Raw genomic sequence first — 19,424 nt, 5'->3', positions numbered from 1 at the left:
TCAGAAAATGTAATGTCTTTTTCCCCTCCTAGTATGAATGTGTAAGCGAGGGACAAACCAGAGAGAGACAAACAAAGAGAAAGAATGTGTTTACCAAATCTCCCCTGAAGCGAGACCCCGTCATCTACATTCACACAGACATTGAGATGAAAGCAGCTTGTGTTCTTCCTCTATGATCTTATCTGATTGTTCTTTATCTTTTTGTTTACCAGGGACCCAGACGAGGAAGTGCATTAAATCTGCCATCAATCTCAGGCTCCCGTGTCATGGTTTTTTTTGTGCTCGTCCTTTTTTTTATTAAATAAGACAAAGCTCCGGTGCAACTCACTACTTCTTTAAAACCATAAAACAATCTGCGCCAGCACACACAAAGAGATGTTGTAAAAGGCAAATATACAGTTTCACACACACACAGACACAGAGCAACTGAACCAATCGTTTAAGGTCTCAGAGGCCTCGATAAGCTTCCGTAAATCAGCCACCATCCGGCAGTGAGTTTTATTCCTCTCTTTCTCAGTGGATGTTGGGTTATGACCCGTAGGCAGGAGGTTATTTATTGCTTTTGTCTCAGCTTGTGTTGACTCCCAGCCACTCATCTATGGTTCTAGGCTAATAGAAAGCAGCACTGGGTTGTAGATCTGCAGGAAGCCTGCTAAGCTGCAGGGACTCGGCTCGATAGTCTCCTCAGAGCCTCGTCTCCCCAGATTCTTAATGTCTCTCAATTCTGCTTTCCTCCTCGACTTTCTTTTTTTTTTTGGTAATGACCGAATCAAAATGAGAACCTGTGAGTGAACCTGAGGTGAACGAATCCCTATAAATAAGCGTAAGTGTGAATGAGTAAAAGAGGAAGGAGGGTTGGAGAGCCGAGAGAAGCCCACAGACCATAAACATTTCCCAGAGGCTGCTGGCAGCAGAGATGATAGACAGCCTGCAGCCTGCTGGCCTGCCTCTTTCTCCTGCACATAAGAAACATCTCTATTCTCAGAGATGGCTGCCTCCTTTGTAATGGAAACTTGAGGTGTTATGCTGGAAAATAACAAAAGATGAAAAGCGTAAATTGTCAATGCCAGAATGAAACTTAACCTTGATACTCTGTCTCCATAGTAATGCGATTTCTGATGAGCAACACCCGACCGCACATTCTTCAGAGCATCTGCGAATCTCTCCGGCTGCTAAGAAGGCTGTGAAAGACCTTCTTCCCCTCTTCCACCCTCCTCCTTTCTTACCTTCAGAAGCTATGAAACGATCTCAACAAGGCTGTCATCCTTTACAATGGGCTGTCTAACCCGAACTGGCAACTCCAACCTCACCGGTGTTTGAAATACGGGTCCACTTGCCGTTTCTACAGTGCTGACAGCAGCTGACAGTTAAGAGGAACAACCACAGGCTGAGGATATATGAGGGGGTCCTTGAGTGATGACAGCATGGGTAAGATGGAGAGCTGTGATGTAATGGAGACAAGGCCGCTGACTGATACTATGAAAGAGGCCAGTTTGTTTGCTCCAGTTCACAACTATTCATATCCGAGATCTACGTCTGCGACCACTAACACTTAATAGATGAATTCTATATTCTATATATCTGGTGTCGACTTGTTTAGACCAGAGTCAACAAACGGCCTCATGCCAGGATCATACAGTGAGATGTCTCTGGAGCTGAAAACCTGTAACTTCATACTAAAAAAAAAGCAAAAGCAGGATCATCTCTACTCTTCAACTTAGGTATAGTTAAGAGTGATGGGAAAAATATTTATTAATGCTATTAATGTATTAGTGCTATAAATAAACTTGCCCTGCCTAATGTCTGTAGTCTGAAACTGATGTTTGAATTCTGTTCATAAAAAAAGGAGTTGCACTGTCTCAGTTGTGTTGACCCCAAAATAAAATACTTGAATGATTAAAATAAGAGAGATAAGGTATGCAGTTATATCATTGAGTGTTTGGGTACCAGTTGTACCAGTGTCATACTATAAAAAACACCATGTTTGTCTAAACAGATGGTAGAGAAATTAAAGAAAAACATCTGAATAAATGACTGAAACATAACAAATGTAGATGCTTCCATAGAAAGCATGAGGAGTGACTGAATGGTTTGAAGAAAACAATGTGAATCACTATCTAACTCAACCTAACAGCCCTGTGGGGAAACAAATATGCTCAGAGTTTCGAGAAGCTGTTCTGGAGGATGGTGGTGGCTCTTTACCATACAAACACATATGATGTTGTTTAATTCATCACCCATCTTTGCTATTGACTTATCTAATGACAAACCTTTTTACGATGTCGGTTCCGTTCCAGCAGGACAGCCCGTCACTGGAGGCCAGCTCACTCACACACAGCTGATCCGCCAGGCCGCCGTAGAACGTGCGGTAGAGACGCAGACTGTTTAGAAAGTCCCTGTAAAAGCAGCCACATGCAGGCACGCAGATAATGAACTTGTTTAATAAAGTGCTTTACGTATTAACTGTACACATAATGAACTAAAATCAGAAAATGACACTTCTCTCTATGCACACATCTGGCATCTTTCTCCCGCTTACCTCCTCCTGACAGCGAGCGAGTCCCCTGACGCTCTGACAAAAGCTTTAAGAGGGATGGATTCTCTGCTGCTGCTGATGTGCTGGATGCTGACTGAATGCGCAGGCTTCCTGCTCGGTGGGCCACACAGTTTGTGCACCTATTACCCGATGAGACAGACACAGATTTATGTCTAAACACTGAGGGAGAAACATGCATTTTAAGGCTTGGCAAATTGTACTGGTGCATAGCAAATAAGCCTTATTTTAGATTCTTGAGTGACAGCTGTTTATGCTTAAGCCATTAGTGCAGCCAAGCCTATCATCTCCAATTTCTGAATGTACAGCATGTGAAGCCTATCAAGCAGCAGTGACCCTAGACAGCCACTGAATGGAGCTGTAGCGTCTCTATCAGAGCAGGAAAGAAAGTTCAGGAATAAACATCCTGTGGCATTCATTTCACAAATAGCATAAATGTAGACAGAAAGTTGCATGTTAATACTTTACAGTTGGACTTTTATAGATGTGTTTTATGGATAAAGACTTCTTAGTTTGGGTAAATGAGTGTAGGCATGAGGAGTGGCTGTTGATTTCTCTGTCTGGCAGTTTAACTATCAAGTTTCTGACCGCCTTGGAGCTGCCCACATGGATGTATTTCTGGAGAGTTCTGGCCTGCTATGGTCAGACTAACCTGCTGTGTGTGATATGTGCAATTTATTTTTGGTCTCAGATTTTTTTTTAGTTTATTGCCAAGTGGGTTTTCACATACAAGGAATTTGCTCAACACCACATACTGACATGGAGCTGGCAGCTGGAGTGTAATTCAGAATAAAAATCTCTCCAGGATGGACTAAAATGCTTTATCCTTTATCTATTCTTCTCCCATTTACTGGTTGTACTGGTTTTCTCCCATAGAGCCCTGGTACATTTTCAAGTCTACCATCCTAAATGATACAGAATCTCTCCTCAAAGATGATCTGACCTGTGCCGAGAGGCGGGGTCCATTTTTCTGAGCGTGTCCGACAGCATCGTGCAGCAGCGTGTGAACCCCCAGAAGCACTTGCTCCAAATCCTGAGGCCCGTGCATCCGTGCTGACAGGCCCTCCAGCGAGCGAACAAACTCTCTCCAGTGGGTGTCGATCTCTGCCATGCTCGCCAAACAACCCCGCATCACGTTGAGGCAGTAACCCATGCAGGGCTTGGACTGGGTTAAGCCCTGCGGAGCAAATTACTTCAGGATCAGTGATGCTGGAAAAGACTTTCATTAATTCAGATCGATAAACTTCACTTCAGAGACATGCATCCATACCTGGCAGTGAGGACAGTAGTGCATCTTGAGCAGGGCCCTTCGGCACTCGCGGCTCAGCTGTAAGTGGTCTGTGGTATTGATAACCTCGATGCCGAGGTGCAGCGCCTGGAGGAGAAGCTTTCCGGAGACCCCAGAGCGAGCAATCTGATCAGCCAGGAGGCCGGGCGCCCCACCAAACGGTCTGACATCCCGGCTGGATGACCTCACACACTCAGCGTAGCCCTGTGATATGTCGCTGAGGCCTGGGTTGATGAGGTGATTGTAGACCAGCGGGAAGAGAGCGTCGAAGAATCGCTGCACTAAGTCTTCAACGTTGAGCTCAGACCCCAGCAGGAAGAGACTAATATCTGTAAAGAGCTCCCGCACAGGGCCCTCGGCCTGATTGGCCATGTTGCGGTATGACTCCTGGAGGACGGTGTTCGTGTGATTCTCCGCCTGCCTCATCAGGACCTCAAAGCTCTCTGTGGGAAGACAGCAGGAGAGAGAGAAAGAAAGACAAAAGATTATAGAGGGTCAATTCAACATAATGTCATCTTCATCTTTCATCAGAGTTCAGTTTGCTGCCTGTTGAGAGATGCAAAGAGAAATGAAAGGCGAAATATCCTCTAACTAGTAATATTAAAGACTACTATGCTGTAATATGAACAGGGCTGAATACAATGCAGTGCCCTTATATAGCGTCTACTTCCATTAACCCACAATGAAGAAAAGAGGAGAGTCTTCAGGAGTCCCAGCAGGAGCCGAAGCTCCCTGCGTCTTCCCACAGAGGGAAGTAGAGGACGTGTAGGGAAGCAATTTGTTCTCTAATCAAAAGCTGAGCTGACAAAGAAAAATGGAACAGAAAGTGGTTACCACACATCAGTGCGGAAGCTGCTGTGATATAATGTGAACAGAGCTACAGTATTATAGTCTTTTAATAAAGCAGCTACTTCAACCAAACCAGTAAGAGGAGAGAAGGGCTCCTTGTGTCATGGGAGTTCTGGGAGGCAGAACAAGAACAAGAGGGAGGAGGAGAAACATGAGGCTAAGAGACTGAAATGAAAGAGAAGAAAGGTTAAGAGAGACGGGAGGGATGGAGAAAAGGAATTTCTCAAATTAATTCTTCAGAGAATAAGCAATTATATAATAATGTCCATGCAATTTGCATAAAGCACACATGCACAAGGCTTGTCATTATACAAGCACACACACATAACAGACACCATGCTTTACAAGGATAAGATGCTCACTCTTTCAACCTAGAAACATGTATTCGCTATCCTCAGCACATGATTTTCCACCCATGAATTTTTTTTATCACCATGAAAGTAAATGTCAAGCAAATTCTGCTAAGCTGCATGTGACACAAAAGTCTGTCCACTCCCGATAAAACTTCTATCTGAAGGATACTAATACTCGGGCCGCTGCATCAGGAGGCAGAAGAATATCATGCTGTTGCTCTTTTGCCTGCTCCAGCAGTGTAACCCAGCGCTGGGAGCAGTGTGAGTTTCTTTTTGGGAAAGTGTACGGATTATGTAGCGTTAGGCATCCAACATCTACCTCACTGTGTGGAACTGTTTGCCATCATTCAAATGGGAGAATTGACATTGGAGGAAATAGAAAAATGCTTCACCGGTGCAACAAGCTCGCCTTTATCCTTTTGTCTCCCTTTTTTCAGTTTTTGTCTCAGCTAATACCTGAGCCGTGGCCATTCTCACATCATGTGCTTGTCATGAGTTGTGAGGCAATGGTCAGGGTGAAGGCCTGGAGCTGCCTAGGGGGCTGAGAGTCTGGAGGGGGGTAACCAGTGCAATGAGGGCTTAGACGGTCGAGTGCTGTACAACATGCAACGACGTGGAAAGATTGACCGAAAGCCCCCCTAGAGAGAGCGGCTGCGAGGGGGGAACAGAGAGGGGTCTTGCATGCCCACAGGCGCATCGTCTCAAGCAGGCAGCATTAAACACGGGAGGTACCAGGAACTGAATCTGATCGCAGGTCTTCTGTGATCTGGCGCGGACGTGATAGGTCTAACAAGATCCGAGGCTCAAAGATGTGTTTATGTGTGGATGAGAAAAAGAAGCTGCACCTCCCACACAGTCGGCGCTGCGGTCAGAGAGCAGCACGAAAAACAGAGAGAGAATGTGCGAAGAATGAATAAAGACAAGAGTGGCAGCTGTGAGAGTGCAGAGTGGACGCTGCGGCTCTGTAAATGAAATAGACAGATAGAAGACAGGCGAGCAGACAAGCAGAGAAAGAAAGAAATATGTGCTGGTGGAGTACAGTTAGGGATTATTACAGCCCTCGGGTGTATGAAGCGGAGCAGGCAGAGTTATGAAGGGTCCCACAGGGATTACAGCGTGTGCTTTAGGAGGGGTTTACCGCATTAGATTGTGGAGTTAATGAATCCCACCTGTCAAACCACATGAACGAATATCTGTATAGTAAACAAATTTCTCTCACTGGCTTCTTCTTGTGCTTCCGAGGATGTAAATCTTGTCATCAAGTTACTTACCGATTTCCTCCCCTATAAAGGCAAACTTAAAAAGGCATGGATAATTAGCTGATCAGTAATTCTGCTGTCTAAACAAGTCTGCTGTGTTAGAAGAACACCCACGCAGAAGTTACTGGCTGTCCAGGCAGTGTTAATGACATTATTATTCACCAAAGAGAGAGTGTGAAGCAGCGTCTCTCACTTGGAGGCCTGGACCAGCGGCCAGGCTTCTGGGTAAGCCTGAGGACAGAGATAACAGGAGGAGAGGAAAAGATGAATAAGAGTAAAGTAGCAGAGTGAGAGGAAGGTATATCTTTTAACTTTCTGAACTATTCAAGCCTATCTGACACACTGCTTACATTTTAAAAAACAAGTATGTTTCTTTAAAGCTGCTGTAATCAATATTGTTTTATTAACAATAGATCAAATGACTTTTGTGTTATGTGAAAGAGGTCGCTCGTAGTGATGAACCCACAGCGAATTATCACCTGACTCTGCAACTTCTGGAACGTTTTAGTGTTTTTCAGCTGATTATTTGGGTTTTAAAGCCTGCAACTTTAAGGGGAGACACTACAGGCAAAAACTATGTTTTATATGTTATGTAACTATTTATCAGGTGGACACAAACATAACTCCATGTCAACTTTATAAGACGACAATATGTAAATGTTCTGTTTGCAACTTGTTTCTGCTGCCACCAAATCAACAAAAAAATCAGTTAATGCAGGTTTTAAACAAAACAACTGCAGAGATTATTCAGCCATCTATCGTCCCGTCTTTACACTATATGTTCTTTATATTTCTTATAATAATTCTAATTCTTTATATTTATACTGGACATTTTTGAAGACTTTCTTAGAGGACCTATGTGTGTGTAATGAGGATGCTTGTTTTTGTTCTGTGTGTTCTGAGTGTCAATGACCGGCTGATAAGAGGAGAGCAGACATGTTTGCATTTCTGGCAGCGGGAGGAGAGAAGAGAGAACAGGCTGAGCCAGCAGGATAGTGAACACTCTCATACTGTGGACAGACTTCTTTACACGGTTACTGACTGAGGATCTGGTCTGCTTCAGTTAACCAGCAGCTGGACACATGGTGGGCATCATGCTTAATGTCAGGTGAAGAGTTAAAGGGGTGGAGTGTGTGTGTGTTTTCATTTATCTAATTTTTAGCAGGATAACCAGCAGAGCAATGAAAACATTAGCTGCTGCTGGCCTGATGTGATAAAACAGCATGAAGACAAGACAAACAGAACAATAAAAGTAACACAAAACATTCTTCATACATGAGTGCTATTTTGAGAACATAATAAAAAGTACACGCAATTTGACATAATATGGCAAAGAAAAAAAAACAGCTGTCGGTGTGTCAGTGTGTTGACTTGACTATGGCTTACCCCAAACTGCATGTGATTATCATAAAGTGGGCATGTCTGTAAAGGAGAGACTCGTGGGTACCCATAGAACCCATTTTCATTCACATATCTTGAGGTCAGAGGTCAAGGGACCCCTTTGAAAATGGCAATGCCTGTTTTTCCTCGCCAAAATTTAGCACAAGTTTGGAGCGTTATTTAACCTCCTTCGCAACATCTAGCATGACATGGTTGATACCAATGGATTCCTTAGGTGTCAGTTTCATATTCATTTTGTTCTTATGAACATTTAACTATCCATGTGGAAAAAAATTAAAAAGGAAAGAATTTGCAACTTTCAATCCCACATTTAGACTCTATATAATAAACCATTACACAGGTTTCTCCCTCGCCTGCTGGCATGGCAACAAATTCTGATATATGAACAATTAATGTTTGAAAGCTTGGGTATCACTGGTCATCATCCAGATATATTGGCTATTATATACCAATCACAAAGCCCCCTCAGTTAAATTCCTCCATAGCTGAGCTTTTTCTCCATGTCTAAAAGGCTTTTAATTTGATCCCATTTTCTTCCTTTCTCCCATAATTGCTGCACTTCTCATTTTCTTTAATGTAGGATGATCTGGTTAACTGTGACAGGGGTAGCTAACCGAGTGATGAGTTACACTTCAGGTCAGGGCTTCTGGCAGTTGGCACTAAACGAGACAAAAAGGAGGTTTATTTTTAATTCATTGTGTCACCTTTCTCTCTCTTTATGCCCTCTCTATCGGATTGGTTTGGGACGTAACAGTCATATTTTCACACACGGCAGATCAGACATCAGACGCAGATATAAAACAATTATTAATCACCATGGAAATATAATACACAGTAAAGGTAGCCAGTGGTGGAATGTAACTAAGTACATTTGATTACTGCCCTTTAGTACAATTTTGATATACTTGTACTTTACTTGAGCATTTCTATTTTATGCTACTTTCTACTTCTACTCCACTACAGCTCAGCGGGAAATATTGTACTTTTTACTGCACTACAGATATTAAACACTGTCGCTACTAGTTACTTTTTTACATAAAACACATATGACTGAACTACTAATATAGCCAGTAGTGTATAAACTTAAGTATCTAAATTAACTACAACATTAAAATGTATTTGTTAGTGATAAAAGCAGAACAAATATAATATTCTTTAAGAACATAACACTTTGAAAGGAGCCGTTCTGCATAATGAGCACTTTTACTTTTGATACTTTCAGTACATTTTGCTGATAACACTTCTGTACTTTCACTGAAATAACATTCTGAATTCAGGCATTTTACTTGTAACAGAGTATTTTTAGACTGAGTATAAGTTAAACCAGTTGAAGATGCGAACTGATAAGAAAATGCAGTGGGATATTTTCACCACCAGAGGGAGACATCTTTCATTTTAATGAGCATAATGTATGAAATTGGATCAGTGTGATTTTGAGAAAACAGGGCAGCAACTGCCTAAAAATGTGTAGCACACTCCCTCCAACTACTGCCCACCGTCTCCTAAAACAACCAGACAGCTCATCCTGATTTGTAATTTGTACTTTGGTAAAACCTTGAGCTACGGTCAAAGAATATTAGAAATAGTTTAGAAAAAGTGGTAGACTGGCACACATTCCCATGTACTCACATCACTTGATTAGGTTAACATAGTACAGAGGATATTCAAATGAAATTATTGAATGAAGAAACTGTTAGTCACCCTGAATTGTTCTGAGTGTGAACAAAACACCTACAAATAGCAAAAATGTAATTCTAACCATGATCCACTCAAACAAATAAAGTTTTGTTATTTGATATCAAGGTCAACACCTTAGTGTGTTGGCAGTGAGAATTATTTGTCTTCTGTTACTTTTTGTGAGCTTCAAATACAGTGAGCGATTAAAGCTGCAGTGTAGAAATGGAGCAAATATGATTAAAAAAAAAGATATTTTTATAAAACGGTCACTATATTGCGAAAGTAGTGCATTAGACAAGTAATTTGAAAAAAATCATGTGCCTCTGTTTCCTCCGGCATCCTCCAGGGCTACTAACGGCATCTGCAAGATTTCACAGACCGGAGGAAAACAAGCAATCAGAGCCGATCTGGAGGCTTGCAGTCTCTGAGCAGCTGTCAATCACTCACAAACTCCGATCAAACGGTCAAACTAGGCAGCGCTGATCAAATATAAATCTATATTCTGTTACTGTAATGCCTATTTCTCACCTCAAATGTTTTCAGAAACATCTTCTAGTGTAATGTTTAGCTGTAAAATGAAAAAGTTTGTGACCAGGCAGCCATGTTGAGACCAGTTGAGGAAATGCCAAGCACCGCCCACCAGCCAGAGCACAGCCAATAGATACACTCAATAGAAACACTCTCTATGAAATGACCTGTGATTGGCCAAAGTCTTCCGTCACAAGCTAGATTTTTTAAAGCCTGAAAACAGCCATGAGGAGGTGCAGAAGTCTAGTTTTCTCTCAGAACACTTGAATTGCAATATGCTGAAAGGTTATTATGGAAGTTTTGCCCAATGATGACAAAAACATTCTGCCTACTGAAGCTTTAAATCTTTAATAATCATTAAAACAGTGAAACACGGTCTTCATATGTGGTTTACAAATCACACTCGCTTTTCTGAACTATTTACGACTCCAGAAGCTAAAAGTGGTACAAAGAGATTGATATGATGGCTTAGCAGGCATTTGTGCACGTATTGTTAATATACTGCATTAACGCTGCTTTCTCTCTCTGAGTCTGTGTGTGTCTGTGTGTGTCTGTGTGTGTGTATTTGTATTCATAGACACGTGATTGAGGAAAAGGATCAGTCAGCTGTATCAGAAATAAGATGAGCCTTTGTAGTTGGAGATCCTTTTAAAACAGACAAAAGACTAAAAGCTCCTGCTCTCTCTATCTCTCTTTCTCTCACACACACACACACACACACAGAATAAGCAGAAGCATTGTTGATACAGTGAATGTACTATATGCTTCCCTAAATGTGCAGCGTAATGTGTGTAAACAGACCACATCGATATATCAGCTCCTTCGTTTGAAGCTTCCCCTGTCTCCAGGTCTCTAGCTCTCAAATGCCACCAGCCGACCTCAGCTGAGCTGTTAAGCAAGGCAAAGATGGCTTTTATTAATGTGATTCATCCTCTGTGAATGACTGCGACCACAACAGAGAAGCCCGGTGACATCTGATAGGCTGCAGAAAAGGCCATTCTCCATCTAGAGAGGATGAGTCAGTGGCTCTGTGGGTTCAGCTCATCCCAGAGCAAAAGACACACAATGAAAGTCAATGACTTACAGAGTGGCACACAGTCAGTACAGTCAACAGAAAACTATGTCTTCTTCTTTGTGGCATATAAGGGGGATGAAAGAAGCAGTCGCACGCTTTGTTGTTCCAGGATGGAGATTGATGACTGTTTTCTGCAAAATGTTTGTGGTGACTCAAAAGAAACAGAGAAGGTCTGACACTGATAGTTGTAAAACTTAAAAAAACTGAATCACATTGTCTTCCTATACAGTGCAGAGCGACATGCGAGATAATGCTTTATTTTGCGGGTCCGAATTTTTCCGAAACATTTCTTATAACAGCTCACTTTCAACCCAATTAATATTTCATTCATTATTCACTTATTAATAAGGCTGTCAATCGATTAAAATATTGAATGGCAATTAATCGCATGATTGTCCATAGTTAATCACGATTAACCGTGAATTAATCGCAAATTATTTATCTGTTCAAAATGTACCTTAAAAGGGAGATTTGTCAAGTATTTAATAATCTTATCAACATGGGAGTGGACAAATATACTTGGTTTATGCAAATGTATGTATATATCTATTATTGGAAATCAATTAACAACACAAAACAATGACAAATATTGTCCAGAAACCCTCACAGGTACTGCATTTAGCATAAAAAATATGCTCAAATCATAACATGGCAAACTCAAGTCCAACAAGCAACAACAGCTATCAGTGTGTCAGTGTGCTGACTTGACTATGACTTGCTCGAAACTGCATGTGATTATTATAAAGTGGGCATGTCTGTAAAGGGGAGACTCGTGGGTACCCATAGAACCTATTTTCATTCACATATCTTGAGGCTAGAGGTCAAGGGACCCCTTTGAAAATGACCATGCCAGTTTTTCCTCACCAAAATTCGGGGTAAGTTTGTAGCGTTATTTAACCTCCTTCGCAACAAGCTAGTATGACATGGTTGTTGCCAATGGATTCCTTAGGTTTTTCTAGTTTCATATGATACCAGGATCTTATTATTGGATATTTGTTTTCTTCACATAAGTTGAATTGTGTGTTTGTGTGTGGACACATTTACACTTTTTTGCATGTGCACTAACCAAAAGACTTAATTTGAAGTGTACAAATTGAACGCTAAAATTTGTACCAAATTAAATTACATAGTTCTACTTTCTAACAAACTTCTTGGAAATTATTAGAAAGTAAATCAGAAATTACAGACACGTGAAATAAATGTTACTACCTGATTATGTCCATCAGGCTTCTTCGATGGCCATTTTATTCAGCCTAACATCAGAGTTTACCTGAGTTTTCCCTCCATATAAATCACCATTTCCTATTTCAATATACCTGACATGCCTTCCTCTCAGGCTGTAAACTGGAAGCTAGTTTGGTCCGACCAAGTTATTCTAACAAACTAACGGGCTCTTAAGCTGTTGGATATGGAACGTAAAAATAAAGCTGCCTGTAATCTCTGCAGGAGGCAGCAGTACATTGGCAGTACACGTTTACAACGTTAAAGCACTTATTCGCCAAAATCTGCAGCGCTGTCAGGGTTTAGATAAGAGCATCTCATTTAAGCTTTTCTGGCATGACAAATTTTCATACAAGCAAGAACGTTAGTTTGTGATGAAGAGGAAGCAGCTCCGTTATCACACAACACAATGCCAAGCTTTCAACGTTTGAGGATGTGTCTGGCAACCACAGCTGGCTACATCTGGCTGCTCAGAAAGCAAATGAATGTATGAAAAGGACAGAGGAGTGACTAGGAAACAGATGAGGCAAATAAATCAGACTTTGCATCATCGTACACACAAACAAACACTGGCTGTCCAGATTCAGCAGGAGATGGAGGTGAAGCACAAGGTGTTATTCAGGGTGTGTGAGTGAGCTCAGTGTACCTGCCTCTCTGATCTACAAACAGACCACCGAGGAAAACTGGGCCCTTTATGCTCATGTGTGTGTTTGTGTGTGCTGGGACATGTGCAAGCTTGTTTGCAGGAGGAAGGGGAGAAATACATAAAGAGGGAAAGGCCATATCAAACTGTCCCATCTCACAATGTTTCTCTACATAAAGTTTCGAACAGCAGCGCAGCAAACACCAACAGACTGACCACTCTGACCTGCAGATGGCAGAGAAAAAGGCTCCTGAGCAACATTAAAAAGCCCCGGGATGTTTCCTCTTTCCTTCCGTCCTCAGTTTCAATAAAGGGGGCATTGTTTTTAAAACTGAAAACAGTCGCCTGCTCTGAGGTGTTACAGAAGTGTGCTCCAGCTCAGGACGGAGGGGGGGATGTGATTTATTTAGGAAAGAAGGTAAGAAAAGTAAGAAGGAGGAGAAGAGGAAAGGAGATGGAAGGAGGAGAGGAAAGGAAAGAAAAGGAAAGAAAGGTAAGAAGGAATGAAGGGAAGAGAAGTAGGGGGGAAGGAGACAAAAGGAGGAGAGGAAAGGAAGATAAGACGGCATGAAGGGAAGGAGAGGAGGAGAGAAAAGGAGATGAAAGGAGTTGAGGAGAGGACAGAAAGGGAAGAAAAAAAGACAGGAAGGAAAAGAGGAGACGAAAGGAGACGAAAGGAGAAGAGGAAAGAAAGGTAAGAAGGAATGAAGGGAAGGGAAGGGGGAAGGAAAGGAGATGAAAGGAGGCAAGGAAAGAATGGAAAGGGAAGAAGAAATGAAGAATAGGGAAGGGGAGGAAAGGAGACAAAAAGAGGAGAGGAAAGAAAGGTAAGAAGGAATGAAGAGAAGGGACAGAGAGGAGGAAAGGAGGTGAGGAAAAAAGGTAAGATGGAATCAAGAGAAGGGAAGGAGGGTAGGAAAGGACAGGGAATGTGAGGAAAGGAAAAGAGGAGAAGAAAGGAAAGGAAAGAAGGAATAAAGGGAAGGAAGAGAGGGAAGAGAAGGATATGAGAGGTTAGGAAATGAGAGGAAAGGAAGGGAAGAAGGAATGAGGGATAGGGAAGGGGAGGAAAGGAGAAAAAAAGAAAGAAAATAAGAGGAGATGAGAGGCACATTACGACTGTAAGTCATTTTAATCTATTTAGCCTGGAGTCAGGCTCAGCTTACCATCAGCCCTTATCTCTGTGTACTTCCTCCTCCACATCAATAAACACGCTCCTCCCTACATACATTAACAGCTGACAAACACATATTTAGCCAAAGCAAATTCAGCCATCCTGTAATAAATCTGACAACACCCACCTGAACTACAACAAAAGCCACTTCCATCCGTCTATGCATGTACCTCTCTCCCTCTCCACCTCTCCTTCTGCTGCTCTCTCTTTTTCCTCCAGAAGGCTTAAAAGTCAATATTTGAGGATCTGTTGCAGCTCTCGAACACTTCAAAGAGCACAGAGCTCCGCTGTGAACATGGCCTTTAATAAACCGTTCAGGAAAAGAAGCAGAGAGGGTCAATAAAGTGGGGCACAAGTACTTCTTGTGGGGAAGTATGTGTGTGTGTGTGTGTGTGTGTGTGTGTGTGTGTGTGTGTGTGTGTGTGTGTGTGTGTGTGTGTGTGTGCGTGTGTGTGTGTGTGTGTGTGTGTGTGTGTGTGTGTGTGTGTGTGTGTGTGTGTGCGTGTGTGTGTGTGTGTGCACATGTGTGTGTGCGTCATATGTATAGGTCAAATACCCTTTCACACATGCTGCACATGTAGAAACGCAGGTCAGGTTTAGCACACGTTGACTTGTAAAGGAAACACAGTCACATAGAAACCCAGACAGACAGAGAGCGAGCGAACTGCCACAGTTTTAAGAGCCACAGTGAAAATAATAATATCATAATAAAGCTTTCATTAGCTTTCAAAGGTGGCTCTGTGTGCGGCTGTGGAGGGTTTCCGGCGGCTGGCCTTTTGGGGCTGTTAGATGCCAGTGAAGGAACCAATAGGGCTGTCATAAGCCTGAATAGAGGGCCTAATGCACACAGCACGCCACTGATTACTCTATTGAACTGGATAATTACATTAGATTTATAAAAAAGATGATATGGAACATTGGGTTCAAGGATCTGAAAGTGGCACGCTGTGTAATTTCACCTTGTTGACTGGCCTACAAAAGAGAAGCCATTATGTTATTGATTTACTTCTAATTATAGTAGCCCTTAACTGAGCATATGACTGATACAAAAGCAAACTGGTGTTCCTGCAAAAGAGACAGTCATGTCTGAGACAGAGAAGTCTCATTCATTCATTTGGATTGTTTCCGGTCCATCAGGGACAAATGATGAGCTACTAGCTGTTTCTGTGTTGCTTTAGTAGGTTTAAAAAAAATATTATCAGGTTTAGAGCTGCAACGATTAATCTATTAGTTATCAACTATTAAATTAATTGCCAGCTATTTTTTGATAATCGATTAATCGGTTTGAGTAATGTTTTAAGAAAAAAAAGTAAAAAATCTCTGATTCCAGCTTCTTAAATGTGAATATTTTCTGGTTTCTTTACTCCTCCATGACAGTAAACTGAATATCTTAGAGTTGTGGACAAAACATGATATTTGAGGACGTCATCTTGGGCTTTGGGAAACACTGATTGACAATTTTCACCATTGTCTGAATTGATTTATCGAGAAAATAATCAACAGATTAATTGATAATAAAAAATAATCGTTAGTTACAGCCCTAATGAGGTTTTACAGGTCAGTTCAGATGAGGTTGCAGATTTTGAGATTTTGCAATAGCAGGTGGAAGCATCTTTCTTTTGTCTTCCTGTTGCCTTGTCGATAAAAGTAATAAACTTTTATACAGCACCGTTCAAACACCAAATGCAGACTCAAGGTGCTGCACCTGTATACTATGTGACAGATAGAAAACAGAACATTGTTGTTGTTTTTTCTATTATTAAATTACATGTCTATAAAATGTTTGAAAAACAGTGCAAAAAAAATTTGCATTACAATTTCCCAGAGGCCAAGGTGACGCATTCAAATGTCTTGTTTTGTCCAACCAACAAGCCAAAATCAAAAGATATTTTGCAATCATATCAAACTGAGAAAAGCAGAAAATCCTCACATTTTAAAAGTTGAAACCAGAGAATGTATGACACTTTTACTTGGCAATGGACTTAAAGGACCAGTGTGTAATGATGAGGGGGATCTATTGGCAGAAATGGAATATAATATTAATAAGTATGTTTCCTTTAGTGTATAATCACCTGAATATAAGCATCGTTGTGTTTTCGTTACCTTAGAATGAGCCATTTATAAATTATCTACATAGGGAGCGGGTCCTCTTCACATGAGTCCACCGTGTTTCTACAGTAGCCCAGAACGGACAAACCAAACACTGTTAACTTTTCCTGCTCGGGCCGAAGTCGATAACGTTACTCGCTCCTGTCGCCGCTGCTCTCTCTCTCTCACTTCACCACTCACTTTCCACATACACAAACACTCTACGCACTGGCTCTGCTCCAAATGACCTACACTACTCTCACAACAACTGGCTCTAGAAAGGGCCATTCGCACTTTCGCGACAGCCACCGTAGTTCCCCTATACGCTGTTGGCAGACGGGAGTAGCTTTAATTCGTTGCAATCTGCAACATTACAGCTAGATACCGCCTGATACACACTGCTCCTTTAAATGATAAATCAATAATCGTTTATCAAAATAGTTGGCACTTAATCAATTAAATGTACTAATCTACTCAGCCCTTCTTGATTTTATTCTAGATTTTGTACTTTCTGTGTTTTTAGTATATCACATTTATGTCCCCATGTGTATATTTGAACATATCTGATATGTACTGTTTTACGACTGAATAAAACCAAATAAAAATCACTTTACTGCAGTTTCAAGAGTTGGCATGCAGCTTTGATTAGATTGTGAGCGCAAGAGCAGTGTGGCAAAGAGTATGTAAAGGTATTTTACATTGTGGCACATGCATGTAAAAATGATCATGAATGTAAAAAACAAAAACTCAAGCGATGCTAAAATTGTCCCGTTAAGTCTGACCTAAGTAGAGAAAACAGATATTTCTAGGTTTATATCAAACAGTCTCATCAGCTGTACAGAACAGACCATCAGACTCTGGACTCCCAACAGTAAAAACAACATTCATTTGTCACTCATGCCAGGATACTAGTGATAAGCAGGACAATTATGCCATTATATGTGCAGTGTAGGGGAGAAGGACAGGATGAGGGGGAAGAGAAGAAGAGGGGAGAGTGGGAGCAGACAGTAGGCTTGGTGTGTTGCTGTGTTTAGGATTTCATCGCCCAGACGACTACAGACTAATCCCTGGAGGCTCCTTCCTTACTTAGGAAATACTTCCTTCCGTCAGACTGGCAGAAAAAGTGATTTCTTCTCTCCAAACAAATACAGTGAAACAGAGAAGCACAAACAAGCCAAGAGTCCCAGTGAGTTGAAAAACAATCTCACAGTGATGTTTTCATAGAAACTGTGGTGAAATCTGAGCCGTTTCCTCTCAGTATCAGTTATGGAAATGTCATTGTTCACTGTCAAATGTTCTGATGTACAAGAGTACAACCCTAATTTGTGTCTGGTTTAAGATGGGCATCTAAATTATTTAAAGAATTTTGGTTTAACTTGAGGGCTACTTCCAGAAAAAGATCCCATTATGGGCTGAACCATTCACTTAACATACCACCGAATCAAAGTAACATGGTTTGTGTGGAGAGCTGTGAGTGTCAGCTCAGTCTTTGCTGTACACTGCTAGCAGTTGTAAATTTTCTTAGCTGCACCGTCAGCTCTCCTGCACAAACATCACACTGGAACATTACTCTGCTGGTCTCCGCACCGCTCAACCCTTTGTAAATCTCTAAAAGGAAAAAAACCTGTGTAAATCTGTCATAAAGATACAGTTCCTGTTTAGCAGTGTGCTGGATCATCTAATCTAGAAAATGGCCTTAAGACAACAGCCAGCAGCCATAAATCTCCATTTCAAACGGGCACACAGGAGACAAACAATGTAAAGTGCTGACTGGTGTGTGTATTTTTAGGGCTCATCTCTATGCAGTGAGTGGCTACAGTGCAGTGAGTGTTTGAAAGAGACAAAATGTAAGACAGAGAAAGTCAGTGTGCATGTGTGTATTCAATGAATTGACTGCTGATGTCCACCTCTGGGACACAGCAGGATTTGAAGAAGCACGTCAACTCAACTGGATCTCCTGAGCAGCAGCAAACTGAACACACACACTCTCATAGGATGATGGAGAGTCAGCAATTAGCTTCACGTCTGACACTGTAAAAGCATTCAAGGGTTTCTCTTGAAATGCCAGATGAGGATGCTGGGTATTAAAAAGTTATTTATAGAAAAAAGACAATATAAAACTGCAGTTTGCACGCCTTCTGTGGCTCAAAAGACTCAAATTAAAATAACAACCTGAAAGAGAAGAATGAGAGCTATATGCTGTAACATGTATAAATGAAAACATGTTAAAGAAATAGTTTGACATGCTGGGAAATATAGTGATTTGCTTTCTGGTCGGAGAGTTGGATGAGAAGATTGATACCACTCTCTACCAGTACCTGGTCCTCTAAAGCAGAGTTTCCCAAACTTTTTTTCTTGAGACCCACTTTTTAAAAATGACAAATCGCAACCCAATTCACAATAGTCTATAAATCTAATTTGTGCATAAATGAAGGTTCCTTTACCGCCATTTCCGCATCACCTTATATTACCTGGAATAGGTTAACCAGCCATGTCCAAGAGATCAGTTTGATAAATCAAATAAATGCATTTAGGTGGAGTTAACAGGCTTTCGTTTTCGTCTCATCAGTAAAACAAACAGAATATACGCTAGCCTTTCATATTAGATTCAATGTTATAAATAGGCTACAATTATCAGAACATTATGAACATTCAGGCGCCCTCATGTGGCTCAAAGGTGTACTGCAAAATACACATCTTAAAAGAAGAAATTCAGCAAATTTATATAACGACTGTAATAACATCTCCAGGAAAGACTGCTCTAAAGCTCACTAATTGACACGTTATATCTCAATTGTTTAATTCGTAGAAAAGAAAAACAGGCGGTTATGTGGCGGACCATTTTTGGGCTGGGAACGGCTGCCGGGCAACCAGCAGAGACTCCAAGAAGTCACTGCCTCCAAATAAGAAACAGTCCGGCACATAACCCCCTGAGACACATAAAGTTGTTATTGAAAGTTAGTTCCCCCTCTTCCCAGTCTTTGTGCTCAACTAAGCTAACTGGTGGTAGCTTCATATATAACAGACTCCCAGCACCGGGCTTTGAAGCCAATTTGACATAGTGGCCAAACCATGCAATTACAACTTCCGAATCCATCATGTGATGCCATCGGGTGATGCCATCGGGACCAAAAAGACTTTTACCATGTAATTACATTGCGAAAGAGGCATCTGTAAATTAGCGGATAATTTTTTTGAAGTAGGCTAAATCAACTTTCCAGTTTTATCACAAGTTGTAAAATATTGTAAAATAATGTTCGTGCTGCCGTTCATGTGAGCGAGCCCTTAGACCGATCGGTTAGGAGGCTGGGTTA

General features: G+C 41.4%; 1 protein-coding gene across 3 annotated transcripts in view; it reads right to left on the bottom strand.

The window, feature by feature from the left end:
- Positions 1 to 19,424, bottom strand: part of gpc5a (glypican 5a) — a 141,939-nt gene that overhangs the window by 104,572 nt on the left and 17,943 nt on the right. For 2 of the 3 annotated variants that reach the window (XM_037751554.1, XM_037751569.1), the window contains exons 3-6: positions 3,825 to 4,285; positions 3,498 to 3,731; positions 2,540 to 2,676; positions 2,271 to 2,396 (exon numbers count right to left, since the gene is read on the bottom strand). In XM_037751554.1, the coding sequence (XP_037607482.1) occupies positions 2,271 to 2,396; positions 2,540 to 2,676; positions 3,498 to 3,731; positions 3,825 to 4,285 (958 nt within the window). Of the gene's footprint in view, positions 1 to 73; positions 1,027 to 2,270; positions 2,397 to 2,539; positions 2,677 to 3,497; positions 3,732 to 3,824; positions 4,286 to 19,424 lie in introns of those variants that run through there. The other variant, XM_037751561.1, reaches the window with a different exon arrangement.

The sequence above is a fragment of the Sebastes umbrosus genome, chromosome 2 (assembly GCF_015220745.1).
Source record: "Sebastes umbrosus isolate fSebUmb1 chromosome 2, fSebUmb1.pri, whole genome shotgun sequence".
Lineage (NCBI taxonomy): Eukaryota > Metazoa > Chordata > Actinopteri > Perciformes > Sebastidae > Sebastes > Sebastes umbrosus.
The sequence above is the reverse complement of the archived record's forward strand: the minus strand, read 5'-3'. Positions and strand labels throughout refer to the sequence as shown.